Source organism: Parasteatoda tepidariorum, chromosome 4 (assembly GCF_043381705.1).
Source record: "Parasteatoda tepidariorum isolate YZ-2023 chromosome 4, CAS_Ptep_4.0, whole genome shotgun sequence".
NCBI classification, from domain to species: domain Eukaryota; kingdom Metazoa; phylum Arthropoda; class Arachnida; order Araneae; family Theridiidae; genus Parasteatoda; species Parasteatoda tepidariorum.
The window spans coordinates 43,179,598-43,207,166 of NC_092207.1; the positions used below are offsets into that span (position 1 = coordinate 43,179,598).

The following is a 27,569-nucleotide window of genomic DNA, read 5'->3' on the forward strand; positions in this document are numbered from 1 at the left end:
GCAAATTTAAAAACACTTCTTTTATTAAATTTCATTAATCAAAAACTATTAGACTCAATTACTCAAATTTTGTATTTTGCCATGTGAAATTACATAGTTTAAAATGAAATAAAAGTTTACATACCTTACAATTCAAAAATTTGCAATCATTATTAATTAAAAAGAAAAAAATTAGCTTTTTCACTTTTTTTTTTCTTTTTTGATGAATAAGTTTTATAATCGTGTGCATAAAGTTTTTGATTCACTAAAAAAGTTTCCAAGCTATGAAAAAAGTAGCTGCTCTCATGACTAAACCATTGGAAACATATTTTTAAAATTATGGCTACCCTCGCATATGTTAGGAAATTAGTATATTTGATACATAATTAGTATACTTGAAGTCAATGATTTGAACCTTCAAGATTGGCACTTAATAAGGGAAAAATCTGATGATTAGAACAAAAAATTATTTAAAATTATTTCTTTTATTTTTCACACATCAAATCGCATAAACTGCTTACCACAACTTTATCTTTTATAGTTGGCACATTATTTTGCAAAACAGACATCAACTTTCCTTCCAACTCTTGACCTAAAATTTGGAAATGGCGAAACAATTTACCAATAAGAAACTAAAAAAGCTTAAAATTAATGTAAAAGCTTCTTTCACTCACTTAATCTACTAGAAGCAAAAGGAGTAGGGACACTTGATTTATAGCTAGCTTTTTTTCCTTTAAACAAAGATTCAGCCAATACCTTTTGATCAAGCTATAACAAATTAAAAGCTAAATGAATATCAAAAGTCAGAAATAACCAAAAATAAATAAATAAAAAACATAAAATAAAAATACTTGTGATTTTCTTTCATATGAGAGATTTTTGACATATTTTCGCATCAGCCAAGTTCTATGGAGTTTTCTTAAATAAACAGAAGCCTGCAACAACAAAAAAATTCACTACCTACAAAATTAATCACACAATTCTACAGTTTTAATAAGATTTAGATATACACTTCTGCATACTATTGCATACACTTTATGTTTTACATATTATTCTAGTATATTTCTTATAGCACAAGGCAAGCTACTAAATACAACTTTCATAACAGATAAAATAACGTGTATCTAAGTTAATTTCAAGAGCTTTTTTCCCCATCAAAATTATTTTATATTATATTGCATCACAATTGTTAACTGCAAACATATTCATACTTTTAAAACAATCATCACTATTATTAGCATTAATAGCAAAATATAAAGCATATTTTTGACCATTTTTATCCTTGTGCATTTAAAAATCTGTGTATATTTTTGTGATTATGACCATTATAAATGTTATGGGAAGTTTCACTGTCGAGAATTAACTCACAGGCCCCCTAAGGGAAACCTTTTTATACAATAACAGTAAAGGAAAAGGTTATCAGGTGTTTTAAAGTATGGGTGTAGCCTTTTGAATACATTGTGATAAAAATATATCAAATTGTTGAGTTTTTTTCTCTCTTCATAAAATGATTAAAATCCCAAAAAGATTGAAACAATGAAACTTATTGGTAATAACTGATTAGTTAAAACTTGTTGGTATTGAGTCTAAACAATATGTATTCCAAAAATCCAAATTATTTTAAAATTCGAATTTGTAGAAAATGAAATATTCTGAAAATTGCAAATCAAAAAGTAAAAAATTTAGACAAATAAGGGCAATATATTTTTTATCAGGAATATTAGGACTTTGGGTTATACAAAATTCTTATATTGATTTTTTTTTATGTACGTGTCTTAGAATTTAGATAGCACAATTTTTCTTAACTTTTTTTTTTCAAAATGACCACATAAGAGTCAAATGAAAAACTGGTTTTCCACAAAAAAAAAAGCATGTGACAGGCAAAAGAAAGCTGATTTAAGAAAAAAAGAATTTTAACTAGCACTTTATTACATAAAAATTTACATAAGGTAATTGTGTAAAATACTGATATTCACTAAAATATATGCAATATATAACATATAAATTTACACATTAAAAACAACAAAAGAAACAGTCATTCATATTAAAATAAAACTTTAAAACTTGAGTTAATATTTTTCGAATAAAATTAAATGTGTAAATTTTACTGACAATATTTCAGCAAGAAAAATAAGGAAAAGCAGATGTTTTTTATTTATGTATTGAAAAACAGGCAAGTCAAATCGAATGAAAGGACATATACTTTCTGCATCTACTAGTCATTTTTTAATTGCTTAGAGTGATATTACAAACACTCTGTTAACTATTAGCAACAGTTTACTAATCACGTAGCCTGGGAACAGTGTACAAGAAGTTAACAGACAACATATTACAAAAAGAAAATACAATTTTACTTCAGTTCAACATTAAATTAAAATTATTCCAATTTAAAATACTATGAATAGAATCAGCTTACTTCATTACAAGATGCAGGTGCTGAAGGCCAAGATTTGTCTAACAAGTGAGTTGGCAAATTTCGAGCTAACCTCTTTAAGAATTCTGCCTTAACCATCCACAAGAACTATGAAACAAAGAAATATTTAAGAAATCAAAAAATGCTATAAAATAGGTTTGGTTTTTCTTTCAATAAGCAATTATAAATTGGATAATTTTCTTCAGTTTCATAAATACACTTAAGAAATCAAAGTAATTCACAACCAGTAAATGGAAATTAATTTTTATTAATAAAAAATTTTTGATTTATTTAATTTGATTTATTTAAAAATTTGATTTATTTAAAATTTGATTTATTTAAAAATATAATCAGTTTTCTTACACTAAAATAACAAATTAAAGTATGGCCAGTAAAAACCACAATAACCACTTACAATTCTTACTTTTTCATTTTAATGCAATATACTTAAAATTTTTCCAATTTCATAGAGTTAAAAGCTTTTCTTGATCATTTAATTTTAGGATTTATGAAAATCGTCAGGCATTCAAACAATAAAAAATACTATAAAGTCTAAAAATGTTAAAAAATATCCAGCTAACAAAAGCATGAATAAAAGAGATAAAATATATAACGAGAAAAATTAAAACCACGAGNTGTAAAATACTGATATTCACTAAAATATATGCAATATATAACATATTAATTTAAACGTTAAAAACAACAAAAGAAACAGTTAATCATATTAAAATAAAACTTTAAAATTTGAGTTAATATTTTTCGAATAAAATTAAATGTGTAAATTTTACTGACAATATTTCAGCAAGAGAAATAAGGAAAAGCAGATGTTTTTTATTTATGTATTGAAAAACAGGCAAGTCAAATAGGATGAAAGGACATTTACTTTCTGCATCTACTAGTTATTTTTTAATTGCTTTAGAGTGATATCACAAACACTTTGTTAACTATTAGTAACAGTTTACTAATCACGTAGTCTGGGAACAGTGTACAAGAAGTTAACAGACAACATATTACAAAAAGAAAACACAATTTTAATTCAGTTCAACATTAAATTAAAATTAATCCAATTTGAAATACTAGGAATAGAATAAGCTTACTTCATTACAAGATGCAGGTGCTGAAGGCCAAGATTTGTCTAACAAGTGGGTTGGCAAATTTCGAGCTAACCTCTTTAAGAATTCTGCCTTAACCATCCACAAGAACTATGAAACAAAGAAATATTTAAGAAATCAAAAAATGCTATAAAATAGGTTTGGTTTTTCTTTCAAAAAGCAATTATAAATTGGATAATTTTCTTCAGTTTCATAAATACACTTAAGAAATCAAAGTAATTCACAACCAGTAAATGGAAATTAATTTTTATTAATAAAAAATTTTTGATTTATTTAATTTGATTTATTTAAAAATTTGATTTATTTAAAATTTGATTTATTTAAAAATATAATCAGTTTTCTTACACTAAAATAACAAATTAAAGTATGGCCAGTAAAAACCACAATAACCACTTACAATTCTTACTTTTTCATTTTAATGCAATATACTTAAAATTTTTCCAATTTCATAGAGTTAAAAGCTTTTCTTGATCATTTAATTTTAGGATTTATGAAAATCGTCAGGCATTCAAACAATAAAAAATACTATAAAGTCTAAAAATGTTAAAAAATATCCAGCTAACAAAAGCATGAATAAAAGAGATAAAATATATAACGAGAAAAATTAAAACCACGAGATTTTGATGAAACATCAGAGAGTTGTTGATTTCTGAGAGATAGTTTTTGTTTTTGAATTTAAGGTTTATACTAACCCGTTATGGATTTTTTCATATATTTTTGCAAAGTTATTACTAACCCATTAAGGGAACTTTAATTCTGTTGCCTTATGTGTTGTTGATAAATAAATGCGTTTTTATAAATAAAAGATCTGTTCCTTAATTAGCTTGATAAGTTACACTTTTATTAAACCTGTAACGATAATACTTTTTTAATTTTGAAAAATTATATCCTTGATTAAACAAACTAATTAAAAAAACTCAAAAGAATATTTTTGAAGAAATATATATTAATAAAATGCGTATTTTTCATTACTATAAGATATAAATACAGGATTGGATTGGATTGAATATAGGGTTCAGTGGCACAAAGTCCAAAAGAGGACATGCTGCGCCAAACAATACGGTAAAAACAGTTCAAAAGACATAATGCGATCAACACTTAGTTTGTCGTATAATTATAACTGGTAACATTGTATAAGTTGATGAATAAAATCAGGTAAAAGGCATGAATAAAATGAGATAAAAGGTATCAATAAAATCAGATTAAAAGGTGTGAATACGATATAAAATACATGAAGTAAGTAAAGTGAATAAAATTGCAAATGTATTAAAACATTTATATATAGTTAAAAATACCAACAGCACGAAATACGCAAAAATGTTTGGATGATGAATGTTATCTAACAAATCTTGCATTCATAAAATAGAACTTCCAAAATACGTTAAACGATACTGGTTAAAACATGGACATGTTATTAAAATATAATGAATTGTGAGAGCGAGTGCTACAACCATGGCATTGAGGAGGGATATAAATAAATACAGAAACATATAGTTCATTAAAGAGAATGCCACAAATAATAAATCATGAAATATAAAACATAGCAGATCAACTTTGAATTATAAAATAAAGTGCAATCAATTTTTTAATATTTTAATCAAAAAAATAATAATTTTGTGAAATAACAAAGTCAAGAGTAAAATAATAATAAATAAATAAATGCATAATTGTAACCATAATAAGAAAGATAAACTTAATATAGTTTCCTTTCTAAGCAGGCGATACAAGAGAAAAATAATGATATACAACTGCAAAAATTATTAATTTTTACACAATATTTAATTGAACTCCAAGAATTTAATTTACTTTTATTAAAGTACTTACAGATGCATTATCTTCATTTTCTGGTTGATTACGACAGATAAAACCTTTAATAAATCTAAAAAAAAAGTTTTAAAAATAAAACATTTATACAATATATAACAGGAAAAGTGTTTTAAATAAACCTGTTTACTTATTTTTATAAAACTCACTTTCTAATAACTGATACAGCCCATCTTCTTTCCTCCAAATGTAACCTAGCAAGATGGCCTCTCCAATGACGATTTATAAGATTAACTAAAGGAATATATAAAAATATTGAAAACAAAAAAGCACTAGTATATTTCTCTGTTTAAATACATAATATAAAATCAAAAACGGAACTTTAAAGCTTGAACGTAAATATTTGATACATGCATAAACATAAAAGAATATTTTCACTCAATTTGTTCTGATCAAACATACAAAATTTGTTTTAATGATATAAAAAAAAAATGATCATTTCCTATGTACTTGTTGGCCTTTAAAACGCAAAAAATTTCCCCTTTTATATAGCAAAGGGATATGATCCAAATAGTTTAGTGAATTATCTATGGATCAAATAGCCAAATAATTAGGGTCGAAAGTTTAGGTTCCTTACTATAATTTTACTCTTTGCATATTTCATCATAACGCTGAATTAATAACACTGAATTATTTAAGAGAATAAATTTATGTTAGTATACCAGTTTTTTCAAAGATAATTTCAAGCCAATCATGATTTTTGAGGGTTATTAGTTATTTTGTATTATTTTTTAATTTGAAATTGGTCAAAAAATTTTTTAGTCAGAAGTTTATAAATACTTACATTATAAACAATTATGAAATTTTAAAAGACAAAATACAAAATTTGAACAAAATCTAATTTCTGAGATATGAAGCATTAAAATGCAAACTTATTATTTTGAGAAAAGCCTTTAAAGATGATAAAGCAGGCGATATTTTATGAAAATGTATTTTTCCTAAATTTATTTTTTTCAGTGATTTGAAAAATGCCTCGACTTGACCCACGAAACATGAGAGCCTGGATTTGACCCACACTCTGAAAAATTGTTGTTCCAATTGTTTAGTCAGGAGAGCAATTGAAGGTTTGAGCCACTTAACTTCAGTTTAACTTTCTACATACTTCACCACACCTTTATGGCCATTTAAAAGAATTAAAAGTATATTGCACACAATAGTAAGACTTGTTTATTCAAATATAATGATATCTTACATTATAAATTTTTTGAACTTTTTATTGTTTAGTTTAATAGTGGGAGAAATTTAAGGTACAAAAGTTTTACTTATTTTGAAAAATTTATCTCAAATTACAAAATTTCAACAAAAACTGCCAAAACATTCAGCAGTAATATTTCAAAAAGTCATATTTTTAAATTTTCATTTCTCAAGAACTGTTTGAAAGATTTGATTGAAATCTGTCAATCATCATTTAGAATTACATTGTTTAAAATAATAAACTAACATTGGACAGAACTTTCAACCACTCTTCCTGACTATAATAGAGGAACTCTATTTTCCAGATAGCAAAAGTTCTCATATTTTGATGTCTAAAACTAAAATCCATTTAAGAAAAGATATGTTAATTCAGAAAGAGAATAAGTTTTGTGTCAAATTTTTTAATTAAAAATATTGTCTGCAAAAATTAATTAGCAGATTAAGGTTAAACCCTCAAACTATTAAGATAGTACCTTAGTTTATGAAAACTTGATCATTAGATCAAAAGTTTTTAAGGTGTTCATTTTTTTATTTTGCCCACTGTAACTAAAAATACCAATATTTATAATTATTTAAAAATTTATATTCAAAAATAAAAGTTTTAGCTTTTTCTATAAGAAATTGAAAATTGCCAATTTGAAAATTTTAAATTTGATCTTCTGGAACCTGTCAGCACCTATGAAATTCTTTATAGGCTGCAGAAAGAATTGTAAATTAAATGGAGCTCCAGATAATACAGTGAATCACAACTTAAAAGAATACGTTTAAATGCAACATTTTATGCATTTAAATGAAAAAATTAACTTACATTATACACATTTTAACAGTATACATAAGAGTGAGAAAACTGCAATGTATCCTCTTATCAAAACGTATGAGTATGTTGATTTAAATCTCAAGTTGATTGCTCAGCATCCATTTGTTATAATTGTGATGATTTTATGTTACAAGTAGCACAGGTTTGAATAATTAGGCTTTAGAGAGTCGCAATGATGTGAGATTTTTATATCAATTAAAAGTATTTTAATTATTCCAGTGAAAAATTAAATAAACTTAAAAAAACAATCAGCTGACTTTTTTTTAAAAAAAATAGTTTAACAACATAGAATTAACTTTCTGAAAATGTCTAGAGTTGCTATTCTCAATGTTTTTGCTAGAAGTTAATTCTTGCTTACAAACCAGTCAATGGCATTGTTTGGGACTGGGCTGTAGGCTCCACCCCCTACCCTATGTCTTCATATGATGTGATGAATTTAATATGATGCAAATATGATTAACGCTTTGTGATGAAGAAATTTTAATCAAAAAATTTAGTCAAAGAAAGCCTTAAAGAGAGGTAATTCACTTTAGGTTTTAATTTCTTATAATTTAAAGTGCTTGGTGGAAAACCATGTAGTTTAAAAGGTAAGAACTATAACAATTTTGATAATTCATCTGATTATCAAAAATAAGTGGGACAAATGCTAAACTACCACCCAAGAAAGGATTAAATAGTGCAGAAAATATAAATAATTTTTTTTTAAATACCTGATTTCTTCATTGACAAGTACTTTTTTCTTTGGATGTAGCTGCGAAACTTGGATTGAATGATGGTGGCTAAAAATACATAATTTAACAATTTAACATAATGCCTTTCATAATTCATTTTTTTTAAAACTGCTTAAAATCGAAATTACCTAAAGCATGTTTGTGTCTTTGATACTGATCTTCTGTTTCAAAAAGTGTTTTTGCTGATCGAATGAAAATTTTGGATCTATGAATAAAAAGGGAAAAAAATAGATTTTGATGCAGTTTCTGAATCAGCTAAAATACTTTTTTTTCTTAAAAACTGAAACTTACCAATTATTTAAAAATTAAATCCAGTCCACAAAAGAATGCAAAAAAAATAAGTATTGCTTAATAATTATTTCACTATTTATCTATCAACAATTTAAGTAACATTCAGCTGAAAACTTTTTTGTACAAAATATAGATTATACCTACAGTAAATATTGCATTGGAAACATTCACTCACATATTGTCACTGTATATGCAAACTAAATATAATAACACAAGATTTCAGTAGCAGTTATACTGTATTTGGCATCTTATCAGAATACTAAGTTTATATGTGCTGTATCTCTGGGCATTATTTTTGTTGCCAAAAAAATAATGTAATTAACAAATATGACAAAATCGAAATTGATTAAGGAACTATTTTAGCGAAAAAATATGAAGTTTAACGAAATTAATATATATATATATAATTCGTTAGACTTCATATGTACATGTAGCATATGTACAGTGCGCAAAACAAAAAATGAACCACTTTGAAAAACTTTTGATCTGATGATCGGATTTTCAACTACTAAAACTTAATCTTAATGGTTTGATGGGGTGTCTTAAAATATGCCAATTATTTAGAGCAGATTATATTTTAAGTTAAGCAAAAGTACTTTTACAAATGCACAAAAATGTACTTTCTCTGAATAATGAATATAACCTTTCTTTTTTTTAACATATTAGTTTAAATATATTGCAAAATACGCAATAAGTAAAGTTAACATTAAAAGATCCAAATTTTGAACCAAATTTCTGAGATTGCAGTTACCCCCTATATTTTGAAAATAGAAAATACAAATCCGTCAACAGAAAAAAAGGTATGTTTATTCAGAGAGAGTAGATTTTCGTGTCTGATTTTATAACTTAAAATATTCCCTGCCCAAACCAATTAGAATATTTAAGGTTCCCCCCCCCCTTGAACCATTGAGATTGAATCCCAATACGCAAAAGTTTAATCATTAGATCAAAAAGTATTCAAGACAGCTCCTTTTTTTCTGCACTGTAATATCATATGTACTGTGTGCGAAATAAAAAACGGACCACCCTGAATAACTTTTGCTCTAATGATTGGATCGTCACGTTTTGGGACTCAATCTTAATGGTTCGAGGGGTGACCACAAATATGTTAATTAATTAGTGCAGACATTTTAAGTTAAAAAATCAGACACAAAAAAGTTCCTTCTCTGAATAAACATACCTTTTTTTAACGAATTTGGACCTTTGACCCCCAAAATGTAGGGGGTAGCCGCAATTTGAGAAATATTGTCTCCATACTCTGGTCAGGACAGAGGTCCAAAGCTTGGACCTTTAAATGTTAATTTTATTTTTTGTGTATTACTCCATATCTAGAGAATTTTTTAAGCGAATTTAAAAAAATTTGCACACAATTATAAAATTCAATATAGAATAAAGAGATAATTCAATATATAATACGGAGATTTTTTTTATAGCATAACATATTAAACATATTTACCTTCCAACTGCATATTCATCTGATTTGTAATTAAGATGTTGAATAATCAGCAAAACCCCATCTTTTGGAAGTCCTTCATAAGATGGCCATGTATCGGGACACAAACATTTATACCTTTTCAAAAACTCCTCATATTTTTTTCGATATGCAAATCCAGCTCTTCTTACCCTAAGATTTTCCATCAAACCCAAATACTTCACTTGATGAGCCACAACAGTTTTGTCAAATAAACCTTCAACAAATACAAATTTTGACCCATAAAACAAATAAATAATGTGATAAGAGACAAAACATTTAGCACATCTTTAAAAACATTAAACTAAGAAGGGCAATAAATAAATTCTAAGAAATCTAGAAGATGACCAAGTAGGATCGATAAAAGTTAAGCTTCTAGTAAGTGACATTCCTCACTAGACTGTTGTTAAAATTTTAACTTTATGCATTATGTTATTACATTGCCATAATCATAAAAGAAGTTTTTTAGAAAAAGTTTATATAGAAAAAGTTTATATAGAAAAATAAAGTTAAAAATATAAATGTAATAAATATATAAATATTTTAAATATATAAATTAATAAAATAAAGTCTTTTAGTTTATTTAGAAAACTAAAAAGGAATAAATGTGTATCTATTATAAAACTTCTATTTAGAAAGTTAACATTGAAAGAGTTAAAGCCAGTATGAATGAAGTTTATGGCACAACTTTTCCTGTGCTTTATGCAAACTAATGGTAAAACAAATTTAAATATGCCTATATATCCACAAATGATAAGCAATGATCTACATTATTATTTTAGTGATTGACAAATTAAAATGATGAAAACAGAAAAAGACACATGCTTATCACAAGCAGGGGCAGTTTATGAATTATGACAATGGCTGATGTAAGATTTTTTTTTAATATAAAGAGATAAAATATTTCCACAAGTTAAACTTTCAACTTTGTGCTACTTCGCAGTCTTAAAATCGTAGAAATAAATTTTAAGTTTTTAATTAAGTTTCTGCAATATGTTATTAAAATTTAAAATTTTTTCAACTTCGTGAAACATTTGTCAATATTACTAACAAAACTGTATTTACCTATTCACTGTTACACTTTTTGAAGAAAGCTACAAGGATTTTTCAAAAATGAGCTAACTGATGATCTATATCTTAATTTCGGATGAAAGTAGACAAAAAAAAATAGAAGCCCCATGACTAATGATTGAAAAATAGATTTTCTAATGGCAAAAAGAAGACTAGATTTGAGGAAAACATAAGAAATGTGGAATAAATACGTGAAATGATATTTTTTTAATCGTCGCTATTTAAAAAAGTTAAATAAAGGTGTAATATTGGCTAATTAAATTTATTTTTCTAAGAAAAAGAGTGAGATAATGAAATTATGTAAAAAGTCTGAATGGTCTAGATTAATTTGCTGAATAGCCAGGCAAAATTTGCAGAACAGTGAATATCTTTGAGAGGTCACAGCAACATCCCATCCCGGGGCCCCTGATCACAAGATAAAATGTTTTCAAAATTGGGCAGTGTTTGCTCTCAGGCAATCATATAATTATTCCAAGGCTGGTTCAGTACTTTTTGTTAACACTCCTGGCAAGTTCTTAGATCTGTACATAATAGTGGATGAAACACAAATACACTCCAGAAACAAAGAACATTAAAGAAGTTGAGTTTCTATGGCAATCCCGCTCTAAAGAAAGTAAAGACACTGAAACCCACAGACAATGCCCAGTTTTTTTGGGGGATTCAAGCAAAATCATCAACACAGATTACTTAGTAAAAGAACAAATGATAACTTGAAAATATTAAGCACGTAGATAAATAAATGAAAAAATCCTTTGTGTTTACAAATTTCTAATTTATTATAAATATCCAGCTTGCAAATAATTAAAATTACTGCAAGTTTTCTAATTAAATAGCATAGCTAAATACAATAAGAGTAGAAGTATTTATTGTTATTTTTTAATCAATGCTCATTTTTGTTAATTCAACCAATTTTATCTTCTCCTTTAAGTTCAAAGTATTAAGAGTTGTTTGTCCAAATTATCATTGAATTTTTATTAAACAAAAGAATTTATCAATACATTACCTGCCCGTTTATGTTCATTGGGCTTAATGCACCTAATATACCAGGGTTCTTTGGACATCAAAATATTCATCAATAAGGACAAGCTCGTTTTGAATTGAGTTGCTGCCTGTTAATAATTAAAAAATGCACTTAAAGAAATAACACCTACACATCAATACACTGATATCAAAATCATAACACTGATATTGAATACATACTGTATTTGGGCGTTTCTTGTTCGTAATCTCTTCTAATGTAAAAGATTTTTTAACAATCATGTTATCAGAATCAATCATAGCCTAAATAAATTTGAATAGTTAGAAAATTCAAAAATTACTTGTTGTTAAGTTGAAAACTTTCATAAAGTAATGATAAAAATAACAACTAATTTAATAACTCAGTTATCTATAGGTATATTAATAAATCAATATTTCAATCCACTTAAAACTTAATTTACATATCAGTTATGTATAAGGAACAAATGAAAAATTAGTTTCTAACATCTATTTATCATGTACTTAAAAATCCCACTTAAAATCCTACTTTAATGCTATTCAGAAATTTGTCACTTAAAAAGAGAGTATACAAAAACAATATAATTAAAAAATAATAATTGAAAAATGGTTTTAAAAATAACTATTTTAATCTTTTTCCCTCTTTTTAACGTATGCTATGCTTAATTTGTCCTTTTTAATCATAAATACATAATTTACTGTAAAATTAAGTGAATTTCTAGAAGCAGTGTGAAATTATATGTGGATGATCAAACTTCATTTGAAAATTAAGCTTTGAAAGAGTCTATTGAAAAGCAACTTTTAACTCTCATAACTCTCTGTCACATATATATCTGCACATTAAATCATTAAAAGTATTAACATTAAACATTACACACATATTTCAAAGACAACAAACATGTTTAAATAAATATATATATACCTGTTTTAAATCTCTATACAGCAAATCATTATTTTTATCCAAGAAACCTGTAAAAACATATATTAATTATAAAACATTTACCACAATATTAAGTAGGAAATAAAAATAATTGTACATAATATAAGGAAATTATCTTTATCCTCAACTTAGAGTAAGAGTTAAAAAATTCAGATCTAAGACAAGCTCTAAGTATTCTACATTGTCTTAACACAAGTTTTTACAAAAAATAATAATAATAATTAATAATGTTTAAAAGTGTTATTTTCAAAATAAATCAATAAAACAATTCTTGTTACTTAAAAACAAATCTGAAATACATGTTTGTTCAGAAATAAGAAAATTTACATCCTGGAAGGGATCAAGTTTTGCAAGAATGCCATCTGTTGACTTAGTAGAAAATATTTTAAAAAAGCCATTTTCTATACACATTTAAACTACTGTATATCCCACTGCATACCTTTACTACACTGCATACAGATTTTTAAAACCTAAAAAAGCTACAAAAATCAGTGAGTTGACTCATACAGTAGACATTTGTTGATTGTGAAATATTGACGAATAATAAAAAATAAGACAGATATGAATAACTCTGCAACAAATTACTTTACAAACTACCTCAATCAAAAATTATTTTTAATAGGTTATACATGCAATTAAATTTGCATTTCTTTCATCATATTCTATTTACATATTAAGATAGTTTTCAGAAACAATATTTTAAATTAAGTTCAGAAAAGAATTAAGAATAAGAAAAGTTAAGGTAATTTATTCATGAGAATTTCAAAAAAAAATATAACACAATGAAAACTTTCAAAGCATACCATAAAGCTACAACCTCAAAGATTCCAAAACATCATCTGCGTTAAATTCAGTAACGTTTAACTAACTCTCCATTAACTATCTCTACAGTGAATTCTACTTCATCTGCTGAGTTCCACGGAAAAAAAAAATTTTGCCCCACCCAAAGAATTTGAGATTTCATACTTTCTAATAAATTTTTACAGTAAGATTCGATTCCACATTCTGCTATGTGTCTAGTATCATTTGACAGAAGATGTCTATGAGAATAATAATTGACCTTATTAACAGAGGTAAACTCATACACCCAACATAGTAGAAATTTGCTATCCTGTGATCAAAAGAGGGTGTTGAATTATAAATTGGGATATATGGTACTTACTTGCCTTGAAGGGTAAAATCACTTAAAGTGAAATTCACTAAATGATTAGTTAAATATTAAACTATAAATTTTGTTACTACTAGATAAGGCTTTCCAACAAAATGAAGCAAGTAGGCATCTTTGACTTTTCTCATGTCGTTTTACTTGTTATTTTGGGCAGCCATGTGAAGCAGAACTTCATTCCTATCATCATTATGAAATTAAACTCAAAATTGAGTGTGGATTTGGGTCAGAAAAGTTACACTTTGAATTGCAATAGTGCTTTTCATTATTTACATGGCACAGTTAAAAAAAATTTAATATACTTTCAAATATGGGTACTTATGTATTATCCCATTGACTATTTTCGTGTTCATTTTGGTATCTTCCAAATTGGTTTTTTTACATAATAATTAATCACGAAGAAATATATTAATACAAATTTAACTTAGTGCATCCAAAAATAATAAAATATTTAAATTTGAACCACATCCAAATTTATTTTCAAATTTGGAGTAAATGGTCGACAGATAGTAAGCACCTAAATATGTATTACTATATGTCCTATTTTAATCAAAAGTTAAGACTTACAGAAACACAGATAGTAATTTAAGAATACCCTGCATGATGTAAAAATATATATATATAAATACCAACGTTATTGCATATTATTGACACAATGGTTTAAACTGCATATTATTTCAAGCAAAAATTAACTAAAATGTAGTATATAAATAAAAAAAATTCAGAAAATCTTCAATTACCTAGGAAGAATAATTAGTGGCAAATGTGAATATCTTACCTTCGACATTATATGTGACATCTCCAGCATAATGAACTAAGCGGAATTCCTAAGAAAGAGGGGAAAAAAGGAAGATAGTATGTAGATATTAGTCTTAAAAGAACATGAAACATTAAGATGAAGAAAAATTTTTAATAGAATTTCATAATAGGACGTACAATTTAAATTAATTAAAATTAAAAACTTCTACATTGAATTTTATAATACTTACAAGTAATATTGAAATCATTTTGAAATATAAAATAATAATTGTAAGCAAAATAAATAATTTTAATAGTGGAAAATAAATATTTACATACCGAATATCAACTTACATATTTTTAACAATTTAAAGATAATAAATTTCGAAAATAATAATAAAATAAGACTTACATTTTGTATAGCTTAACAGGAAAAATATTTATATTTTATTAGCTTCTACATTTTAAATGTTTAAACAATTATTTCAGCTTAAAAAAAAATTAAAGAAAGAGTAAAACTTACATTACGATCTATGGTTTTTCTAACTTTACTATTAGCAGTAGAATGAGTGAGAAAGTGGGGATGGTTTCCTACTGTTTTCTCAAGTTTTGATAGAAACGTAATATCTGTTGCTTCCCCAGGTCTCAAACACTCTTCATCCTACAACAATAAAATATGTAAGTGAAATAAAAGCTAAAATTAATTAAAAACTAGAATAAAAGTATTAATTCCGAAATGAAAATTCGACTTTTTTCTTAAATTTTAACAGATTATAGAAACTAAAGTAGACCTACAGCATAAAGTCAAATCCTAGAATTAAAAAAAAATATAGTAAAATTTAATTAATTTTTTATTTTATTTATTTTTTATTTATTTATTTTTTAGAGGTCCATAGAAAAATCATTTTGGCATTCAAGAGCTGTAATGACTATGAATTCAGATTTTTATAACAATTTTCCTTATAATGAAATATTTTGGTATTTTATTAAGAATAATATTAATTTCGCTTAAGTCTAAGTATGTTTGACAAAGTATACACAGAGCCGGATTATACCTTTTGTAGGCCCTAGGCACAGAGCCGGATTATACCTTTCGTATAAATCTGCACAAGAAATGTTGAAGGCTCAAATTAAAGATAAACTTGTGAATACTTTTCCTAACGTTCACATTGCATTAAGAATATATTTGTCGATTCTTGGATCAAATGCAGAAGGAGAAAGATCTTTCTCCAAATTAAAATTGATACAAAATTATTTGCGTTCAACAATGAATGAAGATCGTTTGGCATCGCTCGCACTTATGTCTATTGAATACGACATTTTGCGTAGTTTGGAATTCGACAGCATAATACAAGATTTTGTTGAATCCAAAAATCGCAAAAAAGTAGTATATTAGATCATAAGATTCTGAAAAATAATTTATTACCGAAAAATATTATATTTTTATTTGTATCTTCATAATTTTGTGCAAAATACACTTGTTGTTTTTAAAGCTAAATTATTTTTGTCAACAAATTTTTTTCTCCCAAGTTTTTCGTAGGCCCCTGAATTTCGTAGGCCCTAGGCACGTGCCTAGTGTGCCTATAGGTTAATCCGGCCCTGAGTATACATATAATATTTTTGAATCAGTAAATATTTGAAGCTTTTCACATTTAATTAAATTAAATAGTAGGATGTCTCTGATAATTATTACTTTCTTTGGTAAAGTGCTGGTTTTTTTTCTTTTCACTAAACATAAACTAACAATATCTTTAATTTTAAATCAGTGAACTAATATTTGTTCAGAACATGTTTTACTCAAAGAGGAGTTTTTTTAAGAAATTAAAAATTACAAAAGATTCAAATATTTTGATGCCTAAAATTAGTAGGTACTTCTACATTTTGAACTTTAAGTGTTATAACTTTTTTTAACGGAATGGCTACAAATACTCAATTAAAAAAATTCCCCAACTTTTTCCTTGATTTTTCTAGACAGATTTTGCCAACATTTCTGTGATTTTTGAATTTTGTAGTGTAAATTTTTTTATTAATTTTTCAGTTATACCTCTTCTTTTTCATAAAATATTTCACAAAGCACTTACACTTAATACAAAAAAAATTTCAAAAAACAATTACAAGTCACTTTAAACTCATATTAGTTCATTTTCCCTGACTGGGTATTTTTGGGAATTTTAGTTCAATCATTTGAAATTTTCCTGAATTTTTCAGATAGATAAAATTCCTTGACTTTCCCCTGTTTTGCATCTGTCTTGTGGAATTAATTAGAAAGACAGTTATAAAACTACTTTTAATAGTTGTGTAATTTTTCTAATATAATTTCCAGTTTGAAGGCAGGGGACCAATCTAAACAATTAAACACAGGCTGCCGGTTGTGTACCCCTAGTATTGAATTAAAGTAAAATAAAACTTAAAATAATGTATGGGAGAAGTAAAATTTAGGGAAATTCAATAGTAAATTACCAAAATAGCAATAATGCCTTTATGACGCTCTTCCACAAGGTCACATATAATTTTGTTATTGAAGTATTCAACAGGTTCCCACTGAAAAACAAAGTTTTGTCAAAAGTGCATAAATTAAATTATAAAAACTTTCTATTTAAAAAAATATATGCCTATCTTACGACAATGTTTTCTCGAAAATATTCTTCTTGTTCTGACTTTAAGGTCAACTCTATGAATAACTGCTGCAGCTTTTCATTGCAGTAATTGATGCAAAATTGTTCAAAGCTATAAAAAGTAGAAAAACTAGTTAATTAAATAAACTTTAATAATATTTAGATATATTCACAAATTTTAATTCACTCACAATTTTCAGAATATTTTGCTTTTTAATTGATAAACTACAATGATAGGCATTAATGCATACTTTTATTAATTAAAAAATTTTGTATATTTTTTTAATTTGAGACGAAATGCAATGACTTTAATGTTTTCTCAATCATGCTAACAATACTATTAGTACAGTGAAAAGTTTCGGGAGCCATCACTCTCTGTTTTACAGTAAAATGGCCGTTAATGGAGGTTGGTCAGTCTTATGGTTTACATCCTTTAACTTCAAAATGCTATCAAAAGTACATGATTTTTTGAAGGTACATGATTTCAAAGATTTTTATTTTAGTCAGTGTCATTTTCTAGATGCAGGAATGCCACTTGTGTTGATGTAATTAAAAGCCAATTAATGAGAAAAATTTAGTGTCAATAAAAATGACCCCCTACTTATATATTTATATGTAAAATCAAATGTATCAATTATGAATGATAAAACTATTTTAAATAAATAAACAATTATGCTTTTGTCTAAGTATGCATTTAAATTTTTATCATAAAAATTAGCTTTAAAAAATGAAAAGAAATTTTTTTGTTTGAGAGGCTTACTTTTTCTCTAAAATAACTTTTTTTTCTAACTTAACTTTCAACTCTAATAATAAATCATTGATAGCATCGTCTTTAGTGCACTCTGACTACAATGTAAAGATATTGATCTCTTACGGAGATTTTCAAAGAGAACTCTTTTAATAAGAGCCACTCACAAATATTTGGAATGTACTTATTTGCTTTCTTGATATTTTTTGTTTGGACATTTCTTGCGTGTCTCCTTATTTGACCCTTTTGGCATTTGGTGTGGAGGTTTGACGGTTGCTAGAAGAGGTTTTGTTAATCTCTCTTAAAAATTTTCTTCAACACTGAGTCAATGGAAGAAATGCCTAGTCTCCTAAAAGAAGTCGTAAATAGAGAATATTGCTACACAGAGGTGGTCTTTACTGGAGGTTTCACAGTATAATGTAATTATGAGATTATAAGTTTTTACTGCCTAGCTGGCGAACAATTTAAAAATTGTAGTATTATACCATCACAATCAATAAAAACTAGACTTCAAAATCAAAAGAAGTTTTAGAAAATATAGATTTTAAAAAAAAATACCTATTCTTTTGAAATATTTCAAATCCATAAATATCAAGTAAGCCCATCAAAGTTTTCTTTTTCTTAGACTGTTAAAACAAAAATAATAAATCATGTTTAAAAAGTCACAATATAAATTATAAAAATAAAATCATTATTAAAAAATATGATGCTAATGAGATTAAAAAATGAAAAGAAAAAATTCAACTGGATTGATTACTTAAAAAATGTAATTTAAGAGTTTTGAAAAAATAAATGCAGTTTTTTATATTTGCTACTTAATCTAGAATCACCAGACCAATGTCATTCTGAATTTCATAATTTTATAAGTGGCACTAAATTAAGAAAAAAAATCTTAAACATGCTGATTTAAATACTCAGCATATCTAATGATGCTGCTTCACATATTGTTAACAATGTCTCCTTAAAATAAACTGAAATAGAATCAGATCTCAATAATGAATCACAATTTATCCATTGAACCAAAAATTTAGAAAATATGTACTACAATACTTTAGATATAATGCTAGACAATGGAATTAAGGATTCAACAATGAACAAGCGGAACTTTTAAGCCAAGAAAAACCACTAAATCTAATATTGATAAGATAATATGCATTGCTTTAAGCATAATTTGATAATTTAGCTTTAATGTTAAAATGAAGGATAACCAGATTTTTATAAATGTCCATCAAAAAACTATAAAAAAATTTTGAATTTAACAAATGCAGTCAGATCCCAATAAATATCTTAAACAATTTCTGTTAGTAATAAACAAAATGCTGCTATAGAACAAACATTCTCATAAGCTAATTGTGTGTAAAATGATGTCGAAAATATTTTTAAATGCTATTAATATAATGTTTTAATCATATGAGAAACCCAGATGTTTGGCATCACCTACTCTTACTTTTTCTACTATATTCCCTTCTTATAAATCATTTTTTGCAACTAGAAAATAGCCCTTCATAAAAGGACAAAGTATTAGGTATTTAAAAATCGCCAAAAAAAAATAATTTCTTATATGTAACAACAAGAGAAATTAATCAAAACATCTGGGTTACAATTATGAACAAAATATTACATCAATTACATTTAAAAATAATATCTGCAAATAGAATTTTGTATACCTACAATTTGTTTATGAGAAATGTTGTAATAAACCACTAAATAGATAGACAATAATATATTCAATCCTTTTTCCTGTTTCATACAATAACATTTAGAACACAAAAACTCCTATTCTTGCATACATGCATATTACTCTCTCATTAGAGATGTTTAATCAATAAAAAAAAGTTTTTTTTAAAAGAGAAAATACAGATCATGAAAAACACTTACAGCAGGTTGTAGCGAGTAATTTAATTTAGAAACTAGCCAAGTAAACAAACGCTCATATAGGGCTTTAGCAAGAGCATCTCTGGCATATATAGCTTGATCTCGATTCAACGGACTAGACATCTGTGAATTTCAAGAGAACAAATTTAATTAAAGAATAAACTTAATTTTAATTAAAAACAGCAATATAAAATGCAACAAAAATTTCAAAAAAGCTTAATGTGTGAAAAAAATGTGCATTGATTTAATGTATAATAAAGAGCTTAACAAATTTAGAAAAATAACAAATTGAAAAATAAAAAATTCAAATGTATTTCCTTTTCTTATGGGTATTTTAAAAGTACACAAAAAATCGAAAACAAGAAGATTTATCAACATTATACAATACTACTTATGCACATTCTAATAGATTTAGCAATATTAGTCTAAATACTTATTTAAAAAAAAACTTTTAAGTTTCATAACATAAATACTTCAACAGTTAACGTAAAAACTGCTCTTCTTATACGTTAAACGAATTTTATAACACATATCAAGCAGAGCATGTTTTGCAGAATTGGAATGGTTTATGCCATAACCATACTCAAAGAAAGGAAAAAGTTTAATAAATTTTTTTTAACAAAAGATTTAATGTTAAATAAAATCAATTCATGACAAACTATTATTCCCTATAGAAATTTCGCCACTGTGCTCACTGTATGTTTTGTTACAGTTAATAAAAACACTGAAACGGAACTTCAAATATAATATGCATCGGAAAATTTACGATTTGATGCAAATTTAGAATGACAGGTAGAATTAGATCCAGTAAGGAAGTTCCCCAAATCTCAGAAAAAGATAAATCAAATATTATTTAAGAATATTTTAATCAATTTTGTTACAGTTTGTTCTTTTTTAGAAAATTATTTGAAATATTGATAAAAGAAATATTATTAAATAAAGAATTAAGTTATCCTGTTGAAACTTAACTATGAACTGGGTCATTCTAAAAGTCAAGGATTAAATGATTATTTACATTATAAAAGTTACAGAAATTCTAAGCATACTTTCCTGGTTCCAGTCACAAAACTTGCGTGTTAATATACATGATTAAAACAATATAACAATCAAATTTGATTAAAAGTATAAAAAGAAAATTTTATGCTTCCAAATATAATTATTAAGTAAAAATTTTCTTACCAACTCCTGTTTAGCTTCAATTGTTTTATTTACTAAAGCATTCATCAAATAAAATGGGGAGCAACCTAAAAGCTAAAAATAACAACAACATTTATCAATAAAATGAAAATCCATAAATTAAGATTTGCTGTAAACACAAAATATGTAGATGTAAACTAAAGAATAAAACCAATTTTAATTCAACTAATATGATAATTCTGGGATCAGAACATAACAAGTTTGTTTCAGTTTAATGAAATTAAGTTTTTAAAAACATAAAAGAAAAGTATTTAAAAAAATTATTTGCCAAGCTACCTCAAACTATTATTATACAATAACTAATTTTCATAACTGTGAATAATGTATTTTAAGTAAAATCATTAACATATTCAATAAACTAATATTTCATAAGAAAAATACAAAACTGACAGTTCAATATTAACAATAAATTTTAATTGGAAAGTTAATACTTAGATTAACTGGTTAGAGCAGTTTAAATAAGTTTTTTAACTGAATTTTTGAAATGTCGTGCTAGAAATCTCAATATTAAACATTGAAATAGTTTTAAAATTGAGATATATAGATTATAAAATCCATTTATTTGACAATATATCACAATACTAAAATTCTGACACTGCCCATCACAAGAAAGCAAACAAGTAAAAAAGAGTAACAAAAAATATTTTTAAATTATAAAATATCTTTAAAAAATATATAAATAAATAAATAAATCCTTACTTTAGAAATATATTGAATTGGTTTTTCGTGAACTAGAATGGCATGCCCTTCTTCTTCAACAAATCCAACATTACCTAAATGCAGAACTGAGGCTACTATAGCAAACACAGCCTATAAAATTATTTTTATCAATGTAACATCTCATAACCGATAAAAAAAAATACAGGAAGAAAAGGAATAACTACTCGAAAGTTTAAAACTAAATATTTTTATCCACCACATAAATTTTCATACTTAGTTAAGTTAATCCAAGCACACATCCAAACATGTATATGAAAAATAGTTTTGTAACACATCATGCTGTTCCAGTACACAAAGCTAAAAGTACTTATGAATGAGACAGAGAAAATTGTCTGACTCTTTCACAGTATGATAGGCACTTCATTCATCAAACTTAGACTTTACATCATCAAAAGACTTTACATTCCCCAAAAATATTTTTGCATAAAGAATTAGATGAAATACCAGTAGGTGAGTTGAAACTGTTAGTAATGAAAAAAAAACTATGATGGTCTATAATAACTTAATAAAAAATTATATGATAGATAATATTAGTAAAAGAATAATTAAAATTTTTCGTAATTTGAAAATAATATTAGGCAGAAGATTTAATTTAGTTGGTCTAAATATTATATAAGCAAATAAATTTTAATACAGAATTTAATAAAAAAAGAGATACATTTATAAAAAAAAAATGAGTTTACAAAATTTCTTTAATCTTAAGACATGCATTTTCATAACAAAAAACAATTATTTTATAAGTAATAATAATGAACATAGAAAATAAACTATTTATCCTATTATGTTTAATAAAATTTATCTTCAGAAAAAAAATATCTGAAATAATAATCAGATTAAAATATTAAGAAGTCATTCAATTTAAACACTTATCAAATACTTCAATTATTTAAATATAGTGCTAATAGTAACAATCAAACATTTAACTAATCAAGATATTCCAATATCAGCGATTTCACATACAAATTTTTCAATACACAATGTTCTCAGTCAATGAGAGGGAAAACTGGTTTTTAAGCAGATGAAAAGTTACCTTTAGCAACAGAAACAAACAGTAAATAAAAAATTCCATGCACACATAATAGTAAAACCTAAAAACTTTTAAGATAAAAATGAATTAACAATTTAGATTCAGTAATTCTTTTAAAAACCATTTTAAAAAAAATTAACAAACCTCTTGTTCTTCATCAGAAAAATTGGTGACATCCATAGCTTTTTTCACCAAAGAAAACTGATCGGAGTCATCAAGATTTCTCAACTTAGAACAAAGTCCCTAAACAAAAGGATATCATATACAAATATAAACTGATTAATAATTTACAGATGACATAAACATGATCACAATTTGCTATACATAAAAAATGATTAATTTATTTTTCTTTTTAGATAGCAAGACTGTTTGTTAAGAAAAAGGATCTGAAGACAATCACAGATCATTCATGATAAATAAAAACAGTTATACAAATTGCATTAAATTTACATAGTTAATGTTGCTGATGGGACTAATTGTGGAGATAAAAACTTTTGGCACAAACAAGCATTTAAAAAAAAACTGACTAAAACCCTGTAATGCTTCCTTGAAATATTTCTAAAGCATAATTTATAAGTTGCTTTTTTTTTAAATTAGCATTTTGATGCAGCATTATGCAACTGTAAAACTTTCTCAATAAACTAAAACAGACTAATATTGCAAGATAAAATCAAAATGGATTTATAGCTTTCAAACATAAATTTAAATTCATATTTCCCCCAATAAAGTTAAATTTAAAAAAGAAGTCAGGTATATAGCATTGAAGAGGAAGGGTTAGTGACAAAACATCCAATAAAAAGTTTTAAAAAATTTTCATACTTTCTCCAATTTTTAATTTGATTTTATCAAAATTTCCTTTCTTTGTAATTTATTACATACATTTTATTAATTCTTCATATCTGTCTCAAACACTTAAAATATACTACAAAACACTTGTTTTACAGTAGAAGTTTTTTTTTTCAGTTAAGTTTTTTTTTTCAATGCATTACAAACTAAACAAAAACATGTTTTGTAAAAAGATTCAGGTAGATGGCAGTAAAGAATTGAAATATTAAGGGTAATTATTAAAAAACACCCAGTATATTTTAAATAAAATTCTTGATTGAAGAATAAAATATATATCAGACATCAATGCATACCTGACTCAGATAGAAATAGGCAGTAGGATCCCGACGTAATTGAAGATAGTCCAGAAGTTTATCATCAGCACCCGAAAGAATTTGATAAAAAATATGAAAATTACGTTCCCCATGATTTTGATGAACCACTCTTGATTTTTCCAGCAAATAATGTAAAATATGACCCCCTAAAGGAGTTCCCTAAAAATATAAATTACTAAATAATTGAGTATATCAGAAAAAAACATTAAACTAAATATTTATTTTTTTAAAAAATGCATAGAAAAACTTACCAAGAAATCAAATTCCACATCCATGTACTTTCCAAATCTACTTGAATTATCATTTCGATTAGTCTTAGCATTTCCAAACGCCTGCAATTAGAGTGGGATTAAAAAACATCACATAAAAAACTTAAATTTAGAGGATGTAAATAATTTTTTACAAGAAAAGAAATTTTAAAATAATATATAAAACAGAGGAAGGTTAATGTAGAAATGGGGCTAATGTGGAAAGTTGGTATATTTCTATTGTTTATCATTAAAAATTTCTCAACAAATTCTCATCACAACTGTAGCAAATTAAAGAATACATTCACTTTTTTGGTTCACTTTAACTTCAAAAAAAAAAATTTCTTCACTATGTTTCTAAAAAATTGGTCATAACTTAAAAATAAACAGTTAAGTTAGTTTTTAGCTAACAGATGAAACAAATTCACCAAGCCCCAAAATTGAAAACTCGAATTAATTACGCTATGTTGGAATTAATGCAAATTTTGAAAGATGTAAACTCAAATATTCTAATTAACTAGAGCTAATTATTATGTTAAAAAATCAGATTAAAACATACTTTATCTAAATGCGTGACCTTTTTTACGATAAATTTAGATTTTTAACCATCAAAATATGAGGGTAGCCGTAGTCTGGATAATATGGTCACAACGGTTGGGCCCCCAATATTAATTTTAATCTTTTTGCAAATTTTTCACTTCTTGACAGCGTTTTAAGCAAAATGAAATATTTTTTGCCTATATTAATAAAATTGTTTATCCAAAGATAATTTTATGTAAAAAAATTTATAATTATAAATTGGTTTTTATTACCTTACTTAATAAAGGTCAAAAAGATTTTGTAAAAACAAATTACACAATTTTAAACTATGAAATTTTAAATGACAAAACTTGAATAAAATTGCTCAAATAGTTTCCAAGTTAGAAATTTAAAAATTTCCAAAACAAGTAGTAAAGTAGTATTAAAAGAAGAATATGAAAATTTGACAACTTATCAGACAGGCTATTAACAGGTTTGGAAAAGAAATATTTCTTTCAGATACCTGCAGATTTGTAACCTATTTATACCGACAGATCTGAGCACGTAGGCTTGGTTCATACAATGAATATATAATTTAACTATTGTCCTTTCTATGGAATGATCTTTTTGTATTAATGGTAAAAGGTACACCGATGGGGTTGCACAAGCTTTTATAAAAAAGTATACATGGATGCATAATTTGCACTATTCCCTCCCTAAAGAAAATTTCCCTAACAAGCCCCTGCTTCATTCTTTTATTAGGTGATTACATGATTTATAATAACATCTTACTTCCAATATGGGATTTGAGAGAAGAAGTTTGTCTTTAACATTTTCCACAGAAGGGGCATGATGACTGGCAGCAGCTATGTATTGCAACAATTTCTTTGACGCTTCTGTTTTACCAGCTCCACTTTCACCGGATATTAATATACATTGATCATGGCATTCTTCCCTCATAGATCGGAAAGCAGTATCAGCAATAGCAAATCTAAAGCAATAAACTTATTTTTAATAAAAATATCAAACATATTACTCTAGTCATTTCAGGATGATCAAAATAAATTTTATATAAATAATCTGCTGAAATTATGCATCTTGAAAAAAATAAATCAAAAAATGAATTCACATTGTTAAAAATGTGAGCAATAGAAACTATAACTAATGCTGTTAAACCTTTCATAATTTTTAACCATTAATAACTTAATAAACATTTCTAATTTTTATACAAAATAAAGTTCAATAGCAAGTAAACAAAAATATTAATTAGTTTTTTTTTTTTTACTTTTTGTTCTTTCTCATAAAAATTGCATATAAATAAGTCATTTGAATGAAAAGCAAATCATAATAATTCTACTGTTTCAACACCTTTAAAAATACATTTGTTATATTCAATGTAATAAACCGATTCCACTAGACTCCCTTAAAAAACAATTTTCCGAGAAACTTAAGACCAACCTAAAGCTCAACCAAGCAGTAAAATCCACTGGAAAACCCTGGGCTAACATCCAAAACAGTTGGAAGAAATTTTGTCACAGTCCTCGTAAGAAGGCTGTGGCAAACTTCAGACTCTCAACAGGCCATGACTGCTTGGCAGAGCACCTCAACAGAATAGGTATCCTTCCATCTAGCGAGTGCCAAATCTGCAATTCGGGAACCATGAACTCAGACCACTTGCTTGTATGCCCTTTACTGGACAAACAATCCCAAGAGCGGGGTGATCTGTGTAAACTTTACTGGGATGCCAGAGATCACATGAACTCTCTGTAAAGACTACTCCTCATTCTTCACTGTATATATATTTTTTTTTTCTTACTTTAATTTTTTCTATGTGTTCTTTTTGTATTAATATGTGTTTGTCATGGGTTTTCTTTGTTTGTTATTTTAATTTTGTTCCTTTTTACTCCTTGTTTAAGTCCACTTAAAGTTGAACATTGTATATGGATTAATATTTCCAATAAAGCCATATGTAACAACAACATTTGTTATATTTATAATGTAAAATTTATTAAATGAATTCACAAAAAGTAAAATAAGATAATTTCTACACTTAGTATAGTGACATTTTATAACTATTTTAAATCTTATCTAAATGAAGGCCAAATTACGTGTTATTTATACTATTATACAGCTTCATTATGTCTTTACACATTAAGTATCTACATTTTTTAAAATAGGGAGTATCATACGATAGCTATTACATTTGTCACATGGAGATTTAAAAATTGTGTTATTTACAGCATTCATTAGTGTTACATTTTAAAGGTTTTAAATGTATATGTACAGTAAAAAAAATGTAAATGTACAGTGAAAAAATAAATAAAAAAATTTATAAATTATAAAATTAAATATGAATCGAATCTACTTAAATTTGAAGCAATTGTAAAAATATAGATTTTAAATACATTGCATTCACATCTAATGATATTAATCTGAGCATTTTAAATAAAACATTGATTGATAATTATCTACAACAAAGAATGTAATTGAATTGCATAAATCAAATATGGTTTAGAGCTATTTAAATTAAAAGCAAATATTATAGAATAAATATAACTCTTTCAAGTTATACATATATAATGTTTTGCTGTTGTATGTCATCAAAACATTGATATTTTTACACACGACTTAGTCATTTAAATTGACAAACACAATTAATTATGCAGATTTTCTTGAATAAACATAATTTAGGTAATAACTATTTCAAAATGTTAGCAA

At 25.9% G+C, this 27,569-nt stretch overlaps 1 protein-coding gene across 9 annotated transcripts in view; it reads right to left on the reverse strand.

The window, feature by feature from the left end:
* The window catches only part of LOC107444553 (Myosin 61F), a 97,293-nt gene that overhangs the window by 8,419 nt on the left and 61,305 nt on the right, over positions 1 to 27,569 (reverse strand). For 7 of the 9 annotated variants that reach the window (XM_071179718.1, XM_071179719.1, XM_016058712.2 and 4 more), the window contains exons 4-27: positions 25,644 to 25,842; positions 24,336 to 24,416; positions 24,064 to 24,243; positions 23,069 to 23,167; positions 21,877 to 21,987; positions 21,160 to 21,231; positions 19,984 to 20,103; positions 18,664 to 18,731; positions 17,364 to 17,469; positions 17,203 to 17,283; positions 15,266 to 15,403; positions 14,783 to 14,831; positions 12,822 to 12,868; positions 12,104 to 12,184; positions 11,907 to 12,012; positions 9,818 to 10,049; positions 8,199 to 8,275; positions 8,050 to 8,118; positions 5,478 to 5,562; positions 5,329 to 5,383; positions 2,396 to 2,500; positions 831 to 914; positions 654 to 747; positions 501 to 571 (exon numbers count right to left, since the gene is read on the reverse strand). In XM_071179718.1, coding sequence (XP_071035819.1) covers positions 501 to 571; positions 654 to 747; positions 831 to 914; positions 2,396 to 2,500; positions 5,329 to 5,383; positions 5,478 to 5,562; positions 8,050 to 8,118; positions 8,199 to 8,275; positions 9,818 to 10,049; positions 11,907 to 12,012; positions 12,104 to 12,184; positions 12,822 to 12,868; positions 14,783 to 14,831; positions 15,266 to 15,403; positions 17,203 to 17,283; positions 17,364 to 17,469; positions 18,664 to 18,731; positions 19,984 to 20,103; positions 21,160 to 21,231; positions 21,877 to 21,987; positions 23,069 to 23,167; positions 24,064 to 24,243; positions 24,336 to 24,416; positions 25,644 to 25,842 — 2,410 coding nt within the window. Of the gene's footprint in view, positions 1 to 500; positions 572 to 653; positions 748 to 830; positions 915 to 2,395; positions 2,501 to 3,489; positions 3,595 to 5,328; positions 5,384 to 5,477; positions 5,563 to 8,049; positions 8,119 to 8,198; positions 8,276 to 9,817; positions 10,050 to 11,906; positions 12,013 to 12,103; positions 12,185 to 12,821; positions 12,869 to 14,782; positions 14,832 to 15,265; positions 15,404 to 17,202; positions 17,284 to 17,363; positions 17,470 to 18,663; positions 18,732 to 19,983; positions 20,104 to 21,159; positions 21,232 to 21,876; positions 21,988 to 23,068; positions 23,168 to 24,063; positions 24,244 to 24,335; positions 24,417 to 25,643; positions 25,843 to 27,569 lie in introns of all 9 variants that reach the window. The other 2 variants (XM_071179717.1, XM_071179720.1) reach the window with 1 other exon arrangement.